Source organism: Dermacentor variabilis, chromosome 9, assembly GCF_050947875.1.
Source record: "Dermacentor variabilis isolate Ectoservices chromosome 9, ASM5094787v1, whole genome shotgun sequence".
Classification (NCBI taxonomy): domain Eukaryota; kingdom Metazoa; phylum Arthropoda; class Arachnida; order Ixodida; family Ixodidae; genus Dermacentor; species Dermacentor variabilis.
The window spans coordinates 142,983,317-143,001,732 of NC_134576.1; the positions used below are offsets into that span (position 1 = coordinate 142,983,317).

Here is an 18,416-nt window from a genome sequence, read left to right on the forward strand (position 1 = left end):
ATTTCATTGTTTTTTGTATTTTCTTTTTGACGTATTGATTCATAATCGAGATTTGCGTCTCCTGTGTAGACCACTGAAGATGTAAATGAATGAATGAATGAATGAGCACTTCCCTATAACGAATACGCCTTAACATGGTAAGAACTGCAACAGGACATAAGACATGAGTAAGGATACGAGAAAACACCACAAAATAAGAAAGTTTATTGTTACGGTGCAACAAGGAATATTTTGTTTTGTTTAGTTTTGGTTTCTGTAATACCAATACTGCAATATAAGTTTGTCTGCATGATGAGAAAAAGTAAAAGCTCTGCATGAAATCGACATGAACCATGCTATAGCAAATAGGTGGCCGAAAAATTGCAAATACAGAAGCAAGGATAATTTCTGCCGCTCATTATTATTCGTTCTCTAAAAGCCAACACTGTCTGTATGGCTGCACGTAAAACCGTGCGCATACATTTCCTGCAATCAAACTCGGCGCATTTGATGGCATGCGCTGTGTAAGAGACCTAGCCGACATTTTGATATGCGTTCTAATTAAATAGGAAAACTTTCAGCTATAGCTTAATATAAATAACGTTATGTTGGCGCTGCTCACACATTTTGTTTTCTCCTTTCATTTTGTGGCGAGAAAACGGTCGAATATATATATATATATATATATATATATATATATATATATATATATATATATATACACGCGTAAGCTTGAAATTTGTACAAGCAACTAAACAACGCTGTGTGATGATAAATGGAAGTTATAAGAGCAGCTTAAGAATTTCGAGGGGCGATGAGCCTTCATTGCCTCAACGCTTTTATGACATTTACTTTTCACTTGGACAAAGTCCTTTTTTCGAGGAGTGCTTTTGAAAGATAGCTTTGAGTAGGCACACAAAGCTCATCTATAAGGCAGGCTTTATTTATTAAGCTTTATTGTGAGCGGGCATGGCACCGTTCAACCGTAATGTCTTCCTTTCTTTCTTTCTTTCTTTCTTCCTTTCTTTCTTTCTTTCTTTCTTTCTTTCTTTCTTTCTTTCTTTCTTTCTTTCTTTCTTTCTTTCTTTCTTTTCTTTCTTTCTTTCTTTTGTTAAATGAGCCAGAAAGAGCGCTGAGATGACGCCTGATTTGAAACTACGGCGATCGTAGCAAAAAGTTCTTTTTTTCATCGTTTAGACATCGTCCTTTGAACACACTGGCTGTGTTGACACAGCTTCGACAGGATTGCCTTCAGTCGTGGTCGTTTGCCGCCAGACCATTGAAAAGGACGTTATTACAATTCACTGAGAGGAAGCAATGACAAGTCATACGCTGCTCCACGGTTTTCTTTTTTCTTTCGTTCCCTGCGCGTTGTGTCTCTAGCTGAAGCGTGAACCGTGAAGACCAGTCGGCCGAACGTCGCCAAAAGGACTTCTTCTCCTCCCTTAAATACGCCGCAAAGAGCTACTGAAAACACGGTCGCAAGTGCGATTTCAAAGCAAAGTAGTTAGTGTTCTCGCCTACGGCAGCTTTTCCGGCGCACTAGTCGCAATAGAGTAGCCGTCTTTCATGTCGCTCAGACAGCAACACTTAAGGGAAGTGCGCTCATGGACTGCTTGATAACTCATAACAAATCGCCGGCGCGAGCGAAAGCGGACAAATAAAACAACAGGAAAACTGCAGCCCTGTCGTTTGCTGCGCAATCGTATTTCACCAGAACAGTTAAATTGATATCATGGTCACAACTGCTTCGTAATGATGAATCAACTGCAGTAATTCCTGCAACCATGTAACTGTATCTAACGCATGCTAATGGGCGTCAGTGCACCTCATATCTTTAGAAGGCGTTTGTTTACGAGACTAGAGTGTGTACACACATTTGGAAATGGAGTATATTCAGGAAATTTTCTGCGTGACATATACATGAATGATTGATCCGAGAATGCATAATTGGGCTCTTCGTTCTGCGTACCTGTTATGTACTCGCTGAAAGGAGCACTTTACATGTATTATGCCATCTGCTATATATGTTATGCGTCCCTTCGACTTCCTAGCGTTTTCACCACTCTTCATAGCTGCAGGATAGCCAACTGGATATATTCTCTAGTGAATCTCCCTCTCTTTCCTTTGTTTTATTTCTCTCTCTCTCTCTCTCTAGCAACACGTAGTTGTCAAAGAAAGAAATCCCGAGGGCTCAATTCAGAGATCCTCGCTCGGCTGCCGCGAATTCAGCACGAAGTCTATATGCGGTGCGCGTACTGTTTTTATACCATAGAACATAGACTCTCAGTACTCGTTAAATCACATAAAGAAAAGAAATAACTCAACAAAATGTTTTGAGAGGTCACAGCCCTACTAAAGCGATTTTTCACGCAGTCTAGGAAGTCCGCACATTTTTCATGAATTTTCCGTAATGTTCAAGAAGAATTAATTAATTTTCATGCATTCTTTATTGTTTTCACAACAAGAATGGTATGGAAAGCACGAATAAATAGTTAACTGCATACGAAACGTTTAAGTAGAAATGGTAAAAGGTTGTGCGTAAAGGCAAAAACCAAAGCGATTCTGCGCGCTACAATTTGCAGGCAGGTTTACGGTTCTGAGCTCCTCTGCCCTGTTTCGATTTTCATTAGGCATCGTTGTGCATTGCATACATAGATTTGGCACACCAACGCCACATATTTTATGATTTCCTCAGTTTCATATGCTTGCTTATTGCCTGAAGGCCGCACGAACTGCTGTAGTAAACCTACATCGTGCCGCGTAAATAAGAGAAAAGAACTGCGTTCTTTGGCGCACAACGTTGACGAGAATCGCCAACACCCAATATGCTTTGATCGCGACAACACAGCAGCTTTTCTCAATTTATAGATTTCGCATTACGCATGCTGGATAAGAAAAAAATATAAGACGATGATCCTCCTTTCGGTTTCTGGGTGGTCGTTCATTCATTCTTTCTCTTTCTGAAAAGTATATGTTGACGACCGGATATGTATCCTTGTGCACAGATTTTTTGTTCCGTATTCTCGCTATTTATTTGGCGCGGAGGGGGGACTACACATAGTTGCTTGCTAAATAATGACTTTCTTCATTCACTAGGTCTTTTACTAATGGTGAGAAAATAAAATTTCTAATAAACAGTTGATATGAAACTTCAATGGATTATACCACTATAAAGCCTTCTGCACGCAAGGCAGATTACTGTCAGTAATATGTTGATCATGTCAATAAATAAAATGTGTTTGGGTAGCTCCTGACACATCTTGTGCTGAGTTTTCCTGATATCTGTGTGACAAGACTGGAAATAACTAGTTAAAAGAAAACGCTTGAGATGGTCACATTTCATTTTTGCTGGATTAGTCAAGGGTGTCTGGGCATTTTGACAAAAGGCTGTTTAAAGGATTTCTTGCAGTAATTATGAAAAACTTAAGGATGTCAATTATGCGATCTAAATCCAGAGGTTAGCACGATTCACAGCGTTGGCGTCGTTCCTTCTTTTCCACCTTTTGACACTTGAACTAGGAGGGCGAGTATATCGATGGATCAGAAACTACTTGACACAAAGGTGCTTGTTCGTACGTACGGAAGATGGTCCGACTACCGACCACTACATATGCCGAGGAGTTCCCCAAGGTGGGGTTCTAAGCCCTATTCTTTTCAACCTCGCGCTTCTTGGGCTGGCCGAATCCCTACCGGAAACAGTGAGTGTCTCAATCTACGCCGACGATATCTGCATCTGGTCGTCAGCGGTCACTCGTCTGCAGGTTCGCGCAAGGCTGCAGAAAGCAGCAACACAGGCATCTCACTATCTTCACACACAAGGCCTTACCATCTCAACAGAAAAATGTGCGTTAGTCGCTTTTACACGAAAACCAATGTCTCGTTATCCAGTATGCATTAATGGCCAGCCTATCTCCTACAAGAAAAATCATCGGTTTTTGGGTGTCATTGTGGACCGGGACCTCTCTTGGAGCCCTCATGTTGCCCACTTGAAGAAGAAGCTCACATCTATTGTTCATGTCTTCAGATTTATCGCCGGGAAAACATGGGGATCGTCAGTGGGCTCCATGCTGCAGTTATATCGAGCACTTTTTATCGGATTGCTACGTTATAGTTCTCCCGTGCTTGCTAAAACATGCAAGTCTAATCTTCGAGAACTACAGAGCGTGCAAGCACAGGCACTACGTGTTTGCCTAGGACTTCCGTGGAGCGCCTCAACAGCAGGAACCATTATAATGGCTCGAGACCATCCGATCACGACTTACATTAGCATCGACACGCTTAGGGCCCATGTTCGTCATGTTTCACGCATGCAGTCAAGCTCTCTTGCCTGCCTGCCAGAACGACGACCACAGGCGTCCTTCTCCAACGAGGTCAGCATCCATCGTGCCTGTCTACCATCGGGCTTCACACCCTCAGCACGTTCAACCTCAGCTTTGTGGTGTTTAGAACAACCTCGAGTGCGTCTCACGGTTCCAGGTATAAGAAAGAAGACCGACCTGCCTACCTTTGCCCTGAAGCAAGCAGCTCTGGATTGTTTGAACACTTTCTACTTTGACCGAGTCCACATATATACGGATGGCTCTTCCACTCAGACCAGCTCCACCGGCGCAGTGGTTATACCATCACGATCAATTAGCGTCCAATACAAGATTTCTCACCTGACAACATCGACCGGATCGGAGCTTGTTGCCTTCCGAGGTGCCGTTGATTACATTAACAACCAACCCGCTAATCGGTGGGCAATATTCTGCGACTCGAAGGCGGCCTTACAATGTCTTCTGTCATCTCTTCGTCGCGGGTCGTGTGAACAACTAGTGTCGGAGATACGAGAAGTGCACCATCATATGATAGCGAAAGGACACGACGTCGTGTTTCAGTGGCTGCCTAGCCATTGCGGTATCTCCGGCAACGACCTCGCTGACGAAGCTGCCAGGAAAGCGCACGAAGGAGCAACCCTTGTTTCTGTACCTTTATCGCGGACCGACGCAGCCCAACACCTAAGCAAGGTAGCGCACTGTATGACATTACAGAAGTGGCACACACCTGAATTCACCCAAGAACGATTGCATTCCCTCGACCCCTCTATGCAACTGCGGCTGTTACCAGGACTTATGCGAAATGAAGAAACAATGCTGTGCCGCTTACGCTTGGGCGTCGCATTCACCAATGCATATACGTTTTTGATTGGAATGACTGATAGCGCCGACTGCAATGCCTGCGGTGCCGAGGAAACTATAGAACATCTACTGTGCTACTGCCCATCTTTTCAAAACGAAAGACATGACCTCTGCACAGCTCTCAATCAGCTCGATAGAACACCGTTCACCTTGAAGAAGATCTTGGGACCATGGCCTCGCATATCGCAGCTACAAAAGGCCACAAAAGCTCTGCTGCGATATTTGAAGGCTACTGGATTGAGTCAGCGACTATGATCCGGACTGAGTGGCTGAACGATATCCCCGGTGGACTTTCTCTTCTTCTTTTAATCTTTCCGTCCCCTTTTCCCTTTCCCCAGTGTAGGGTAGCCAACCGGGCTCAGTCCTAGTTAACCTCCCTACCTTTCCTTATCATTTGCTCTCTCTCTCTCTCTCTCTCTTTCCACCAGTGTCGGGTATTTGCGCTTCAACGTCTTCATGTGCGTAATTGACTTTCTCTGGCTACAGTTTGTCGACTTATGAACAGCCCTTCTTGATGACCATACATACGCGCCAGAGGGTGATATTTCCGTTCTCGTGTTCTCTGTAACGGATTTTCTAACTTACTTGCAGTGGCTACTTCGACGCCCACAGAAACACTCAGTACTCGTTATCTCAATTAGGATGAGATGTTTCCTGCTTGCACGAGGCAACACTCTATCTAGAATGCTACTTTCTTATCTTACACCCTCCCCCGTTGTCCCAGGGTAGGGTAGCAAACCGAATTTCGGGTTCTGGTCAACCTCTTGGTTTTTCTATTTTCTCTATCTAGAAGTATTATTTACAAGAGAGAAAAGTAATCCAGCAATAAGTAGCTCGTAATGCACGTTCACCCAGAACATTTGAGGACAGATATTTCCGAAGACTCAGCACGTTCTGGAAGGTTTCAGTGTTTCCGGAGAAGTTAGTTTTCGTAGAACTCACATCTGTTTCCTTGGATATTTTCATCTGGAAGAAAATGTTTCATTTAACCTCGTGAAACCTTCAGCTGGCTGGTAAGCTCGTACGGGAAAATGTAGCGACAGCTTCGATATTGGACTGCTCTGAATAACTCAAGCTCACTTACTTGCTCCTTCCTCCCCTTTCGAGCGCGCTAAGTCAGGACAGTGCGCAGGTTCCTCCCAGACATAAATAGTTGAGTGACATTCCGTCTGGTCGAAAAGCAAATTCATATTAGAAAGAGAAACAGAGAAAGAAAGAAAAATGAACAAACGAAATATTGACTAACCGGTGTTAAAGAAACGGTGTTGTCAAGTGACAACACCACTTTAGTCGGCGTTAGGTTTTTTTTATGTTTCTAATGCCGATTTTTCTTAGGTATCAGCAAAACGTCAAGTCCATGGAAACTGACTGTAGCTGTCGCTTGCCTAACGTGGAAGTCAAATCTTGCTTGTTCAACAGCCTCCTTTGCAGCCTGACTGTACTTTACTCAAACGAGATCAGCGCTGTCAAGAGTACTCTGAGCGGCGTTAGAAACTAGAGAGAAATTTGCTGGGTCATCAAAAAAAGGTGCAAAGACAGCGACAGCTTGCGTAACTCGAGATTCGCCTTGCTTCGGATTTCTTTTCCTTGGTTTCATTTTGTGTCTGAACGCTATTCGGAATAGCAGGCTCGCAAAGCGTCCATTGTGTAGTGCGCAACCCTTATAAGCACGCATTGAAAGGACACCAGGTTGAACACTACACAGGTTGCGCGACGGGACCATGTCTTAGTTGACGCTTGTTTATTTATGAGAGCTCACGTTGAGGTTTTTACAGGAGGTGTGGACATGACGATGGCGTTAACAAATAGAGACGTGACGGCGCTCTTGCGCATTGGTAGAATGAAAAACGATGTCTGCAGGTCTAGGGTTCCAGTCCAGCGGTTACTGATCTCTTTCCTGCTTTTTCTTGAAAGTCTTCTCTTGGTTGGCCAATATTTGTAGATAGCATGCCCGTCACTAGCTAAGGTGACCGTAATTCGCAAACAAAGAAACAAACAAACAAACAAACAAAAGAAAACAAATCACAGACAGACAACAGAATAATTAAAAATACTATACTGAGTCTCGCACGACTGCTTTTATAGCACAAGGCGTATGCGCAAATTTACATTGTTCACAAATAGTGATTATTCTTATATCCATGATCTTCTTCTTTTCTTTTCTACCTCTCCTTCTGCCATCCCAAGTGGAGGGTACCAAACCACATTTTATGTTCCGTCAAATCACCCTGTCCCTCTCCTTTCTTTTGTATCTGACTCTCTCGCTCTGATGCGAACCGATACATGATATGCGCCTTAATACAGATACCGACGAAACAGGTCACGCATAACCAATTCATAAGCCCCATCGAAATAATCAATGTCAAAGAACATAATAGATCGCCAAGCTCCCGCGTCGAGTGCTCAGTAATGTATCGACTAGCCACACAGTCGCTATTGCGTCTCTGTCGCGTCATGTCAGCACGTCCGCCAGAGCGCCCTTCTATGTCAACTTGACTGCTTCTCGTAGCTTCTTCCATCCTTCGGCGAGACTCTCTGCATTCCTCTCTGTCAAAGACCAGCGGCGAGGAGGACGGCTTGCACTTTCTCGCTCTCAATCGCAACCTGTGTCTATTACTATCCCTGTCATCAGCTACAAATAGTTGACGCTTCGGTGAAAAAAGATAAAAAGCGCCCGTCACTGCACCGACTGCTCTGCGAATAGTCACTCGCGCTCCCGTGTTTTGCGTGTGTTAAAATATTCTATCAGCAAATACGTGCAGCACTGCGAAGTCTGCGCTTGGACCACGGGCCACTTTACGTTTGGTCCTGCGGTTCCACTCAAATAAGAGGTTTATTTTTTATCTCCACACGAGAAAGGAAATGACGAGAAAGTGCTCTCTATATCTAAGATTTCTAGGGCCCTGCTTCCTTTTGACACGAGTTTTGCAAACAAGTGAGCGTACATCTTGCATTAAGAACGGTCTCGAAATAAAGTACAACAAAGAAAAATTGAGCGAATAGCAGGAAATATCACGGTAGCGCGCATGTTGCCATGAAAAGCTTACACCTGAAAATTTAAGCGGTGATGACTCGCTTAAATTCCTCCTGCTAACATTTTTCGGCGCCACTGTTGAAAACAGCATGGAGTCGTTTCGTGCTCACATGCGCCTTTTCCAATATTCAGTCCACTTGAGTAAAAAAGCCGTTAACGTGCTCCTTTGGTTTTACCTGAACGTTGTCCTATCCTGACTCCAGTTGCAGTATTGGATGGATTTGCCATCCAATACTGCAACGACTAATACCATCCACAACGAACGATATACTTGATCGTGTTGCAGTGCAGAATAGGTGGAAGCGAGGCACTCAGCTGAGCGCGTTAGTCTGAACAGTCTCATATACGCATAAATGGCTACAACATTGTCGTACATTGAGTACTACTTTAACTTGTCTGTTAGTAACAGTCAGAGCTTAAGGTCGCCCTTCAGTGGAGAGGAGAGCCCTCACAGGCCAGCGATCAGTATAGCGTGCACACACACACACGTACGCTCAACTATATATATATATATATATATATATATATATATATATATATATATAATGTTTGTGTGTGTGTGTGTGTGTGTGTCATAAGAAGTCAACAAACAACGACGCCAATGACAACACAGAAGAAATTACTTATACCTAATTGTTGTATTAAAGAAATGATAAATTAATGGAAATAAAGGTGGATCAAAAAACAACTTGCCGCAGGTGGGGAGCGATTCCACGTTCATCGCATCTTCGCATTACGCGCGATACTCTACCAATTGAGCTACCGCGGCGCCGTTTTCACATCCACTTTCTGGGTATTTAGGAGGAGGAGGCGGAGACAAAAGGGAGGAAAGATAGGGAGGTTAGCCAGTGTAAGAACCGGCTGGCTACCCTGTGCTGGAGAAAGGGGTAAAGGGAATAAAAGGAGAAAGAAGAAGAAGAGGGGAAAATAAAAGGAAACCGGGAAATTCACACAGTAACGCGATACTACGCGCTACAACACACAAAGACGGTCGCACAATTCGCATGTCCATAAAAACTTCAGCAAAGCCCTTAAGGCCTTGAGTGCCGAAGTCCGTCTGGACCAGTGTCCTAGAGCTTTTTCCTCTGTAAAGGGGTGATTTTTGAGTGCGGTCACGAGCACTTCTGGGGTATTTATGTTTCCTACTAGAACCCTGGGAGTGTGAGCCAGCGCCACCACTCACAAACCTTGGCGGCGGATGTGAAACATCCTTTCTTCCGCAGACGTTACGAGTACGTGATCCTTTTGGGTGAAGGTAACTGGTCAATAAACTCACACCTGCTACCTGAAAGCATCAATGTTGCCGGCATATATATATATATATATATATATATATATATATATATATATATATAATGCCGCAGTGCTACAGTTTACCTAATGAGGGGAACCGCCTCCACCAAATCCCTCCCCCCAAGACGTTAAGCATTGGTAACAGTTACGAGAGATTTTCGCACGGAAATTCCCTGCTATGTAGTACGGGACAGCAAGTTTTCATTCGGTGCAGCGATCATGCATTGGTGTTGTAAACCAGCTTTCATAAATATCTGTCGCTATATGTTGATCCTATTTATTCCAGCAATATTTACATGGGCTCATTACAATATCTAATCCTATAATCAAGAAACGACTCAGCCATTTCAACCGTGAAAATAAAGAAAAGCTGTATAAAATAAAACAAACAAACCAGTATCGCGTAACGAATGTCTAATAAGCAATGTACATTGTAATTACCATGTCGACGAGAACATTTAAATCTGTAGCTATTAAAATCCCCGTGTGCAGATACAATCATTCCATTCGCGGCTGAAGTATTTTGAGCACTTTCATGAAGGTTATCACGATTGTTTCCAGTAATCCATGTGTAAACGTACACGCGCACAACGGGGCTTCAATTCTGTTTCCTTGTAGCTTCTGCAATGCTGCACACGTTTGCAAGACACAACTTAGGGGCGTCAGTTTTTTTTAGTGCCTTCCAAAGAACCGCTCGTCAGAGCCCGCGAGAACATCGCCGACTAACTCTGCGCCAACAGGTCCCCCGAGATACCAGTCTTTACGACCGGTGAGTCGCGTTCCTCGGGTGAGGAAACCAGAACTGTCGCCGATGCTGTCATGTCGCATGAGCCTGAAGCTAATAGCCCTGCAACAGGGAGTGTTTGCTATTTCAATCTTTTTTCTGTTATTTTTTTTTCGTCTACCGACATTATTTTTTTGCTTCGCTTTTCACCTTCGACGAGATTCGCTCGTCGGCGTAGCGTTTCACTTCTCTTGGTGGCTTTCAATGTGGCGTGACTGTCTTTCGGGACATGTCGCGACCAGACTTGAGCGGACACGCCACGGGTGTGAGGAAAGTAGTGGTACACTAAGAACCTTTCGCAGTCGCCGCTGATGTGAGAAACATGGCTGCCGCTGTGTCTTTGAGACGGACGTTTGGCACATAGCTATAACCGAGACCGTCCGATGCCGTCTAGAGTACATCATTTATGACTTCCCCCAATTTTGCCGGAGGACAGGTGCTCAAGTTTTCTGCGAAGCAGGGCGACAGACGGTTTGTGGATGTAGGCACCCAAGCTTCCAGCCTTCATGGACGTTTACGCACCGGACCCTGAAAATCCTGCTCGGTACTCCTTTTTTTTTATTTCGTCCACAGCTGCTCAAGTTTTGCTCCCAGATCAAGAAGTGCGACGTAGAAAGTGCACCGTCTGACATGATTTTGTTTGTGCCACGTTCAACGACTTGCCAAGTATGATCATCAAGATTTCATAATAAACGTTATCTGCTTTCTTTATGCTGCTACCTTAGTGATCAATCAATAAATTAATCAAGCAATCAATCAAACAGTTATGTTTACTTAACGTGCCGAGGAAGAATCATAAGGTCTGAGTGCTGGCGCATGGAAAAATAATTACACATAGAATTACGAATACAGGAAAAAAATGAAATAGGAAACAAGAATGAAAAGGAACAGTCTACAGTGAAAAAGAGCGAACATGAAGATAAACAGGAACGATGCGTGAGTCAATAAATGTAAATTAATCAATCCAGCCTTTAGATTATGTACCCAGAAAAAAAACATGCGTTTCTAGTACTGGTGCTAACGTAATCAAACGATAAAATAATGAACAGCTTTAAAAAAGTACAAATGCAAAAGAAGGCGATCTATGTACAGAAAAGCCAGTCGGTTATAATATTGGCACACAACATGGAAAGTTGCTAAAATAGGCTCGTATCTATCGGCAAAGGCAATGTTAACCGAAAATGAACAGAAGATTAGTGAGAAAGTACAATGAAAAAAAAAGTGTGCAGCTAAATGTAAAAACGTAAGGGAAAGTGAATAATGAAAGTGGGAACGATTATATTAAGATACATGTAGATTATATGCACCAAGAAGAATAAATGTACAAGAAAAAGAAAAGAAAAGGCCGCTGGTACATTACACATATCGCTAGGCAAGCTGGCAGTGTATTAATAGTATTCACACGGCGAAAGAGAGCACGTACGTATACTCAGAAAATCTAGCACACTATGATACGAAGCTCGGAACAGAACGGCGAAAGCGACGATTAAAGATAGCAAGATCAGCGAAATCAATCAATAAATTACCGTGTACATGAACAATTGTGAGGTCTAAGTGCGGGCGTGCGTATACATTAGAAAAAAAAATGGGTGGGGAATATAACAGAAAGCAACAAATAAAAAGAACAATCTTGAAAAGATGAGTGCACGTACAACAGGGTGCAATGTGAATACAAAAGAAAAAGCAGGAGAAGGGCAGCTGAGCATGTTAAACTATGATAAAACAATGCAGATCTCGAAAAACAACAATGATAGCGAATTATGAAAAGCATCAAGATCATATAAATAAGCGTTATAAAGACTGTGTTCTGCGGACGGTTGAGCGTTGGTGATAACAGGTAGGAACATGGTAAGGCCTCTGTTCTGCAGTGATATTGCGCGGAATGCGAAACATGACACAACTGAGGAAGAAGTTACGTCGGCAGCGAAGTAAAGGCAATGTTAATAATCATTTACCGCAAGAACAACGTCCAATGTCAGTGTTAGAAAAGCAGTGATGATATATACTTAAAACGTTTTCTGGACGTACACTATAATGTCACCGACGCCTATTCGAGTTGAGGAAGAGAGATCGTTGGGCACAACTTGTGGAACGGTGTAGGAGAATTGAATTCTCTTGATGGTATGCAAACAGAGCCAAGAGAGCGCAAACCCCACATTGCGAGGCGTTTAGTGTGGGCTGAAAAGTTTAAGGTTCTATCAAATAGTACAGCGAGATCATTAATCTCACAGACCTTTCATAATGGTACGGAATGTACAAAAGAAGAAATGCTTGCTGTTTTACGTGTGAAAGTCATCACTTTATTCTTAGCAGCATTCGAGGTGTGGATATTATCTTTGCACCGTTTCGAAAAAGAAAACAGGTCAGACTGCAGGATGCGGCTGTCATCAAGTGTGAATCTCCTTAAAAATATTGATGTCATGGGCAGATAGAAGGAATGAAAAAATCGTTATTATTATTATTATTATTATTATTATTATTATTATTATTATTATTATTATTATTATTATTATTATTATTAAATAATAATAATAATAATAATAATAATAATAATAATAATAGCATCTTGCCGAGTCCCACACAATGCAGGGGGCCAGAAGACAAAGCTGTCAGAACAGCTTGACAATGCTGCAAGCACTCTTGCAGCCACAGTAAACCAATCGGCAACATATTGACGAACAAAACTTTGGCGCTTACAGAATGTACATGATCAGGTCAGTACAATGTACAACTGAAAAGTCAAGTTGAAATACTAAAATGGAACAAAGGAATACAACTAATTACAATATACAATAAATGTACTCCGGTACGCGTGAGAGCTCGCATTAAAATAAGTAATAAAAATAAGCACAAAGAAGAGTCGTTACAAAGAAATGCAGCATTGCAAGAATATTCAAAAGGGTTCCAGCATTTCTGGCCGCATGTCTTCCCACTTAGGGAATTGTTTAAACAAATTGATCTTTTCCTCAACATGATAGTTTTGCACCGCGCCATATTTAAATCCAGCTGAGCTCGTTTTTTTCCGAACCAAGAGGGCACAGCGTGCGAACACTTGTGCCTATAAATGATAAATGACCCTATGCTCGAATTAAACTCGACTGTACCAATTTTTTGGCAAAGAATTTCGTCCGACCTAATTACATGATTTGTTGAAATTTGTATGGACAAGCTCGCCCACGAACATTTCTGCATGCATAGAGTCCACCCGAAACCACGTGCATACGTATATTACGTTTTCCGGACGATTTCTACGGGATCAATAAGGATTTCTTATGATTGGCTCGTCATTTCAATATAGCAGCGGGGAAAGCATCCGGAATTACCGGGCTGCATGTGGAGCATCCTAATGTGGGCGCAAGCAGGTCGCAAAGGCCGAAAATCAAGACTTAGACCCGTCCGAGCATGTTCACTGTGCGTGTCTCGCCAAGCAAATCCGTATCGCTGCCTCTGACACCGTTAACCACCGTTCCTCCATCACTGCAGATCAAATGAGGGCGAGTAAGTGGAGGTAAACGCGTTACCAAAGAAACTCGTATTTATTGTGATTATATGAGGCTCTTTTTGCCTTATGTCGTTCGTTAATGAGTGGTGAGTGGTTGCGCTGGCTAACATTCCCTGGGTTAGTTCTATATAGTAGTAAAACATAAATACCCCAGAAAGTCGATGAGGAAACGCCGCCATGGTAGCTGAATTAATAAGAACATTACACGCGTAATGCGAAGACGTAGGGTCATATGCCACCTGCGACCAGTTGTTTTTTCATCCACTTTCATTTCCATTAATTTATAGTTGTTTTTTAAAATTGAGCTGGTAAGTACAATTTCCCCTGTGTTGTTCTTGGTGTCTGTTAGTTGGCTTCTTGTGATTTGATTAATAAAAACCTGGCCCCTTGGTATCCTATCTCTTCGTTCCTTAATGGGAACGAGTAACTTGTAGTGACGGCTGTTTCCTCATCAGTGCTAGTAAGGTACAATTTTGTACTGTCGGTAATAATCTCACAACCATTTTCTGTCATTACGTTCATTTTGCCGGTAGACAGGATTTTTATACGGATCATCTCCACAATTCAAGAAAAACCAGGCATAGAATACGATTCCCAAGATCATATCGCTATTGTCCATTGCCTATCTTTTCTTTTTTGTTGTTGTTATGGTGGTTTACATAAAATCTCGTCTACCGGCGAAATAAACACTCGTAGAACTGGCAGCGCTGTGTGCATCTTTTTCATGCCTCGCTCTGTCATCATGGTGTTCCCTACGCCGTTCCCCTGCATGCGATGAACAACTTGAACAGCCAAGAAGCCTAACTCAAGACGTTGATGTTTATGCATTTTACTGCGGGCCTAGTATATAAAACGATTAAAACCTCCTGAAGCTGTTGAACCTTTCACTGCCGTGCCCCGGCAGCCAATGGGCAAACGACATCAAACGCTCAACTATTTTATTTTTTTTTTCTCTCCTCACTTTAGCCCTGCTGTGCTGCTGCTGCCGATGGGACGGCGGCGGCTGCTGGGCCGCTTCCACGTTGCTCACGTTACGCACGAGCCGGGCCAACAGCGGCGGTGCCGCGAGCGGTTCCGGGGTCGGTGAGGTCAGCAGAACCAGCGCCAGCGCCTCGTGCCAGAACGACGAGGTGTCGGAGTGCGTGAGCAAGCTGGACCTGCTCTCGCAGAACAAAAGCCTCGCCTTCGCCACAACCGAGGCTGAGCTGAAGCGAATCTGCGCGTCAGTATTATTATTGAGCATCTCTCTATAGGTTCCCAGCACTCGTACTCCCAGGCAACTCTTGGCTCAAAGCGTTTCCTCGATTACGCGGAATGCAAGAAAACGACATATCCCGGTGGAATCGCACGTGCAAAAGAGATATTTGGAAAACAGTGGTGTTCTCCTTAAACCGTTCTCAGAAAAATTATATTGCTCTCTTCAAAGGCTCTTACCGGGTGCAGTTAACAGAAGTGATATACGGGGTGATCATTTTTAAGTTTTGGCGGAATTTTTAAAAATCACCTGTGGCAGATTGCGCAATTCTTGTCCTTGAGTTACATTAGTTGAAGAGGCAAGCATAATTAACACGAGCATTGAAAACACATATTCAACTAATTAATGAAAATTGCCTAATACATTCTTGATTAATTACTTTACGGCACGTATTGCAATTTACGAATTGTAGCCGGTGAGTTTGCAAGACGTATTGAGTTGAAATAAATTTGCAGGATGGCACCAGTTTCGAGATATCATTTCCCCAAAGTGTGGGACGAAATAAATGGGGGTTCCAGTTGCTTTCAGAATTCACAACATAAAAGAACGATTTGCTAGAAAAGAAAGTGAAACAACACTGTATTCCTATGGCCAGTTTGATAGAGCATGTCTCCAGACTAGTGTCATTCTGGAAATTCATTCTGATTTTATACACCTTGCAACCTCACCGTCTACAATACGTAAATTGCAATGTCTGCCGTAAAGCAGTAAGAAAATTAATGAGCGAATGTTTGTTAATTAGTTGACTAGCTGTTTTGATTTCTTGTGCAAGTAATGTCTCCCTCTCTAACTAACTCAACTCAAGGACTACGAGTATGTTATTCGCAACAGCTGACTTAATAAAATTTTCTAAAACTTAGAAGTAATCACCCGGTATGTTTACATTTTTTTGGTTGCCGAGGTACTAAGTCGCAAGTTTAACCGTTTCGACATTTGAGAAACCTTGGCATTTTAGGCATGTGTATTTTTTACTAATAAGCTTAAAGCGCTGACGAAGACGGAACAACAAGAAACACAGACAAGCCCTTTCTTACAACTCAATTTAATGACGAAAGCACAAGATTTTATTCACGTTGCTAGAAAGCAGTATTACAATATTAGGGACAAAAACCACCACGTGGGAAAAAAGGACATTCCACCAAAAGTGTGGCGTTTGCAAGTTAACGAACTAATTAAAACACCGCGAACGCCTATCGCACCAGCCATTGTATTCCAAGAAATTCAGTTCCTTTCCTGCGATTGACATAGAAGGCTTACTGGCACATGAGCACTCCTCCCGTTTCACTTGTACCGCTTCTACTATAACCCCAGGGCGAACATCATTGTGCCTGTAAGTTACCGTGGTATCTTCAAACAATGGGGCGGAGCCGCAGCCATTGCAATGTACGGCCAGAAAACCGTCTTTTTTGTTCCGTACGTTGTTGGCATGTTCTCGAAGGTGTTCGTTTAGGCATCTGCCGTTTGTCTGATGTAGGAGGCACCGCAAGGCAAAGGGACCACCTCGCTCTCACAATCTATGTAGCGTTTTACAGCGAAGGCTGTATATGACTAATCTTACGTAGTTTTTTTCGGCGTCCGGCAACAGAAACAGACTTAGCGATCTCTAACAAAGCCATACACAATGAGTTTCATTGTTTGCTTTGTGTGTGATCATGTACGGGTGCAGTGCGGCGGCGCAGATGTCAACAAGGGGAATAGATTAGAACGCTCACCGTGAAAAATAGCGTGACGTTAAAGTTATGGTAGTATATAAGCAGGAGAGGTATCGACGCTAAAAACAGCTACGTTATCGATGGGGCGGACACGTATAGTTTGTACAATTCGAAGAACAACATGCGTACGAGGAGCGCCGGAGGGAACAGCAACAAGAATGTAAACGGCGCCGGCGTGACACGACTACCGACGAAGAACGTTCCCGTGATTCCTAACGAACAAATGAGAACCATTCCACTCTGTGAAGACGGAATGGCAGCGAAAGGCACTTTGTTTCTCGTTTGAAAGTTTTGACTGTCGTCAGCTTTCGCTGCCATTCCATCTTCACAGTGTAGAATGGTTGTCACAGTTTTGATAGTTGATCCTGCACCTATCTTTCTCTTTTTTGACGGGAGTGCTCCTTTTCGCTAGTACAGCCAACTTCTGCGGAGCGGAAAACACAACACGAACACATGCATGCTGTCCGATATTTGAAATTGTATGAGGCACTTCGGTGTTTGAACGAGATTACCGCGACTTTCTCGCGTCGTTCCGCGTTCTCTCGGACACCGTTGCTTGCTCCGCTGTCTGTGCACAAAGTGGAATACTTCGCTCTGCATGCATAGGTTGCATATCAAAAGAGAGGAGAGCTTGCCCACTGCAGGATACCATATTGCGTGATGTAATATGTCCATCGTCATTATAAGACTATCATACAGCGACAGTTTTGCTTTATAAGCCGAAATGTTTGTCGCAGGTAAAAAGGTCTGAAGCAATCTCATTCGAAAAGTGGAAAGATGTTTAGAGTTTACTCGTACACGTTACTCCGTCATAAAAAAAATAAAATGAATAAAAGCGTAGGACGATGTCCCACCTGTCAGCGGCTTCACTGGCGCACTCGCTCAATGAAAGCGGGGACATAGATTTACAGAGCTCTCATTGTGTTCCACACGTGCAGTCACCTGACCGGCGCCATGGACTGCGTGAACGCATTCACCCACCGCTGCTTCAGCGAAAAGCAGCGCGAGATCTACAAGCGGCTCACCAGCGGTGCGGCTCAGCTCATCGAGGACTTCTGCCGGGAGGGTTCCCGGTTCAGGCTCAGTGAGAAACTCGCTTTCTTTTACGAAAACCGGGTTACTGGAACGGTGTTCCTTTGTTCGCTCAGACACACGTTCTTCGTTGTTCACAACAATTGATTGCCAATAGTCGGTTGCCTGCGCTAATATTGCCTCTATCATATTTGACCGGCACCTATGCCGATGTGTTCTAATAGCAAAACTAAATTGAATGTTGGGGTTTTACGTGACAAAAGCATGATGTGGTTATGAGGCACGCCGTAGTGGGGACTCCGGGTTAATTTTGACCACCTGTTGGGCTTTAACGTGCACCCAATGCGTGGTACACGGGTGTTCTTGCATATCGCCCCCACTGATATGTGGCCGCCGGGGCCTGGATTCGATCACGCAACCTCGGGCTCAGCAGCACAACAGCAAAATCATTACGCCACCACGGCGGGTATTCTTATTTATTTATTTATTTATTTATTTATTTATTTATTTATTTATTTATTTATTTATTTAGCATGCGAATTCCTTGTGAATGAGAACTCTTTCATCCCCGCTACGGCAGCCACAGCAGATCCGCTACTACAGTGTATGTCAGTTCTTGTCACGAACAAAGCGCCCAAGAACCTC

The 18,416-nt window shown here is 43.4% G+C and overlaps 1 protein-coding gene across 1 annotated transcript in view; it reads left to right on the forward strand.

Moving 5' to 3' along the window:
* LOC142557717 (uncharacterized) overlaps nucleotides 1–18,416 on the forward strand; it is a 125,610-nt gene that overhangs the window by 96,576 nt on the left and 10,618 nt on the right. The window contains exons 2-3 of the mRNA XM_075669762.1: nucleotides 14,739–14,994; nucleotides 17,678–17,823. Of these exons, the coding sequence (XP_075525877.1) occupies nucleotides 14,739–14,994; nucleotides 17,678–17,823 (402 nt within the window). The remainder of the gene's footprint in view (nucleotides 1–14,738; nucleotides 14,995–17,677; nucleotides 17,824–18,416) is intronic.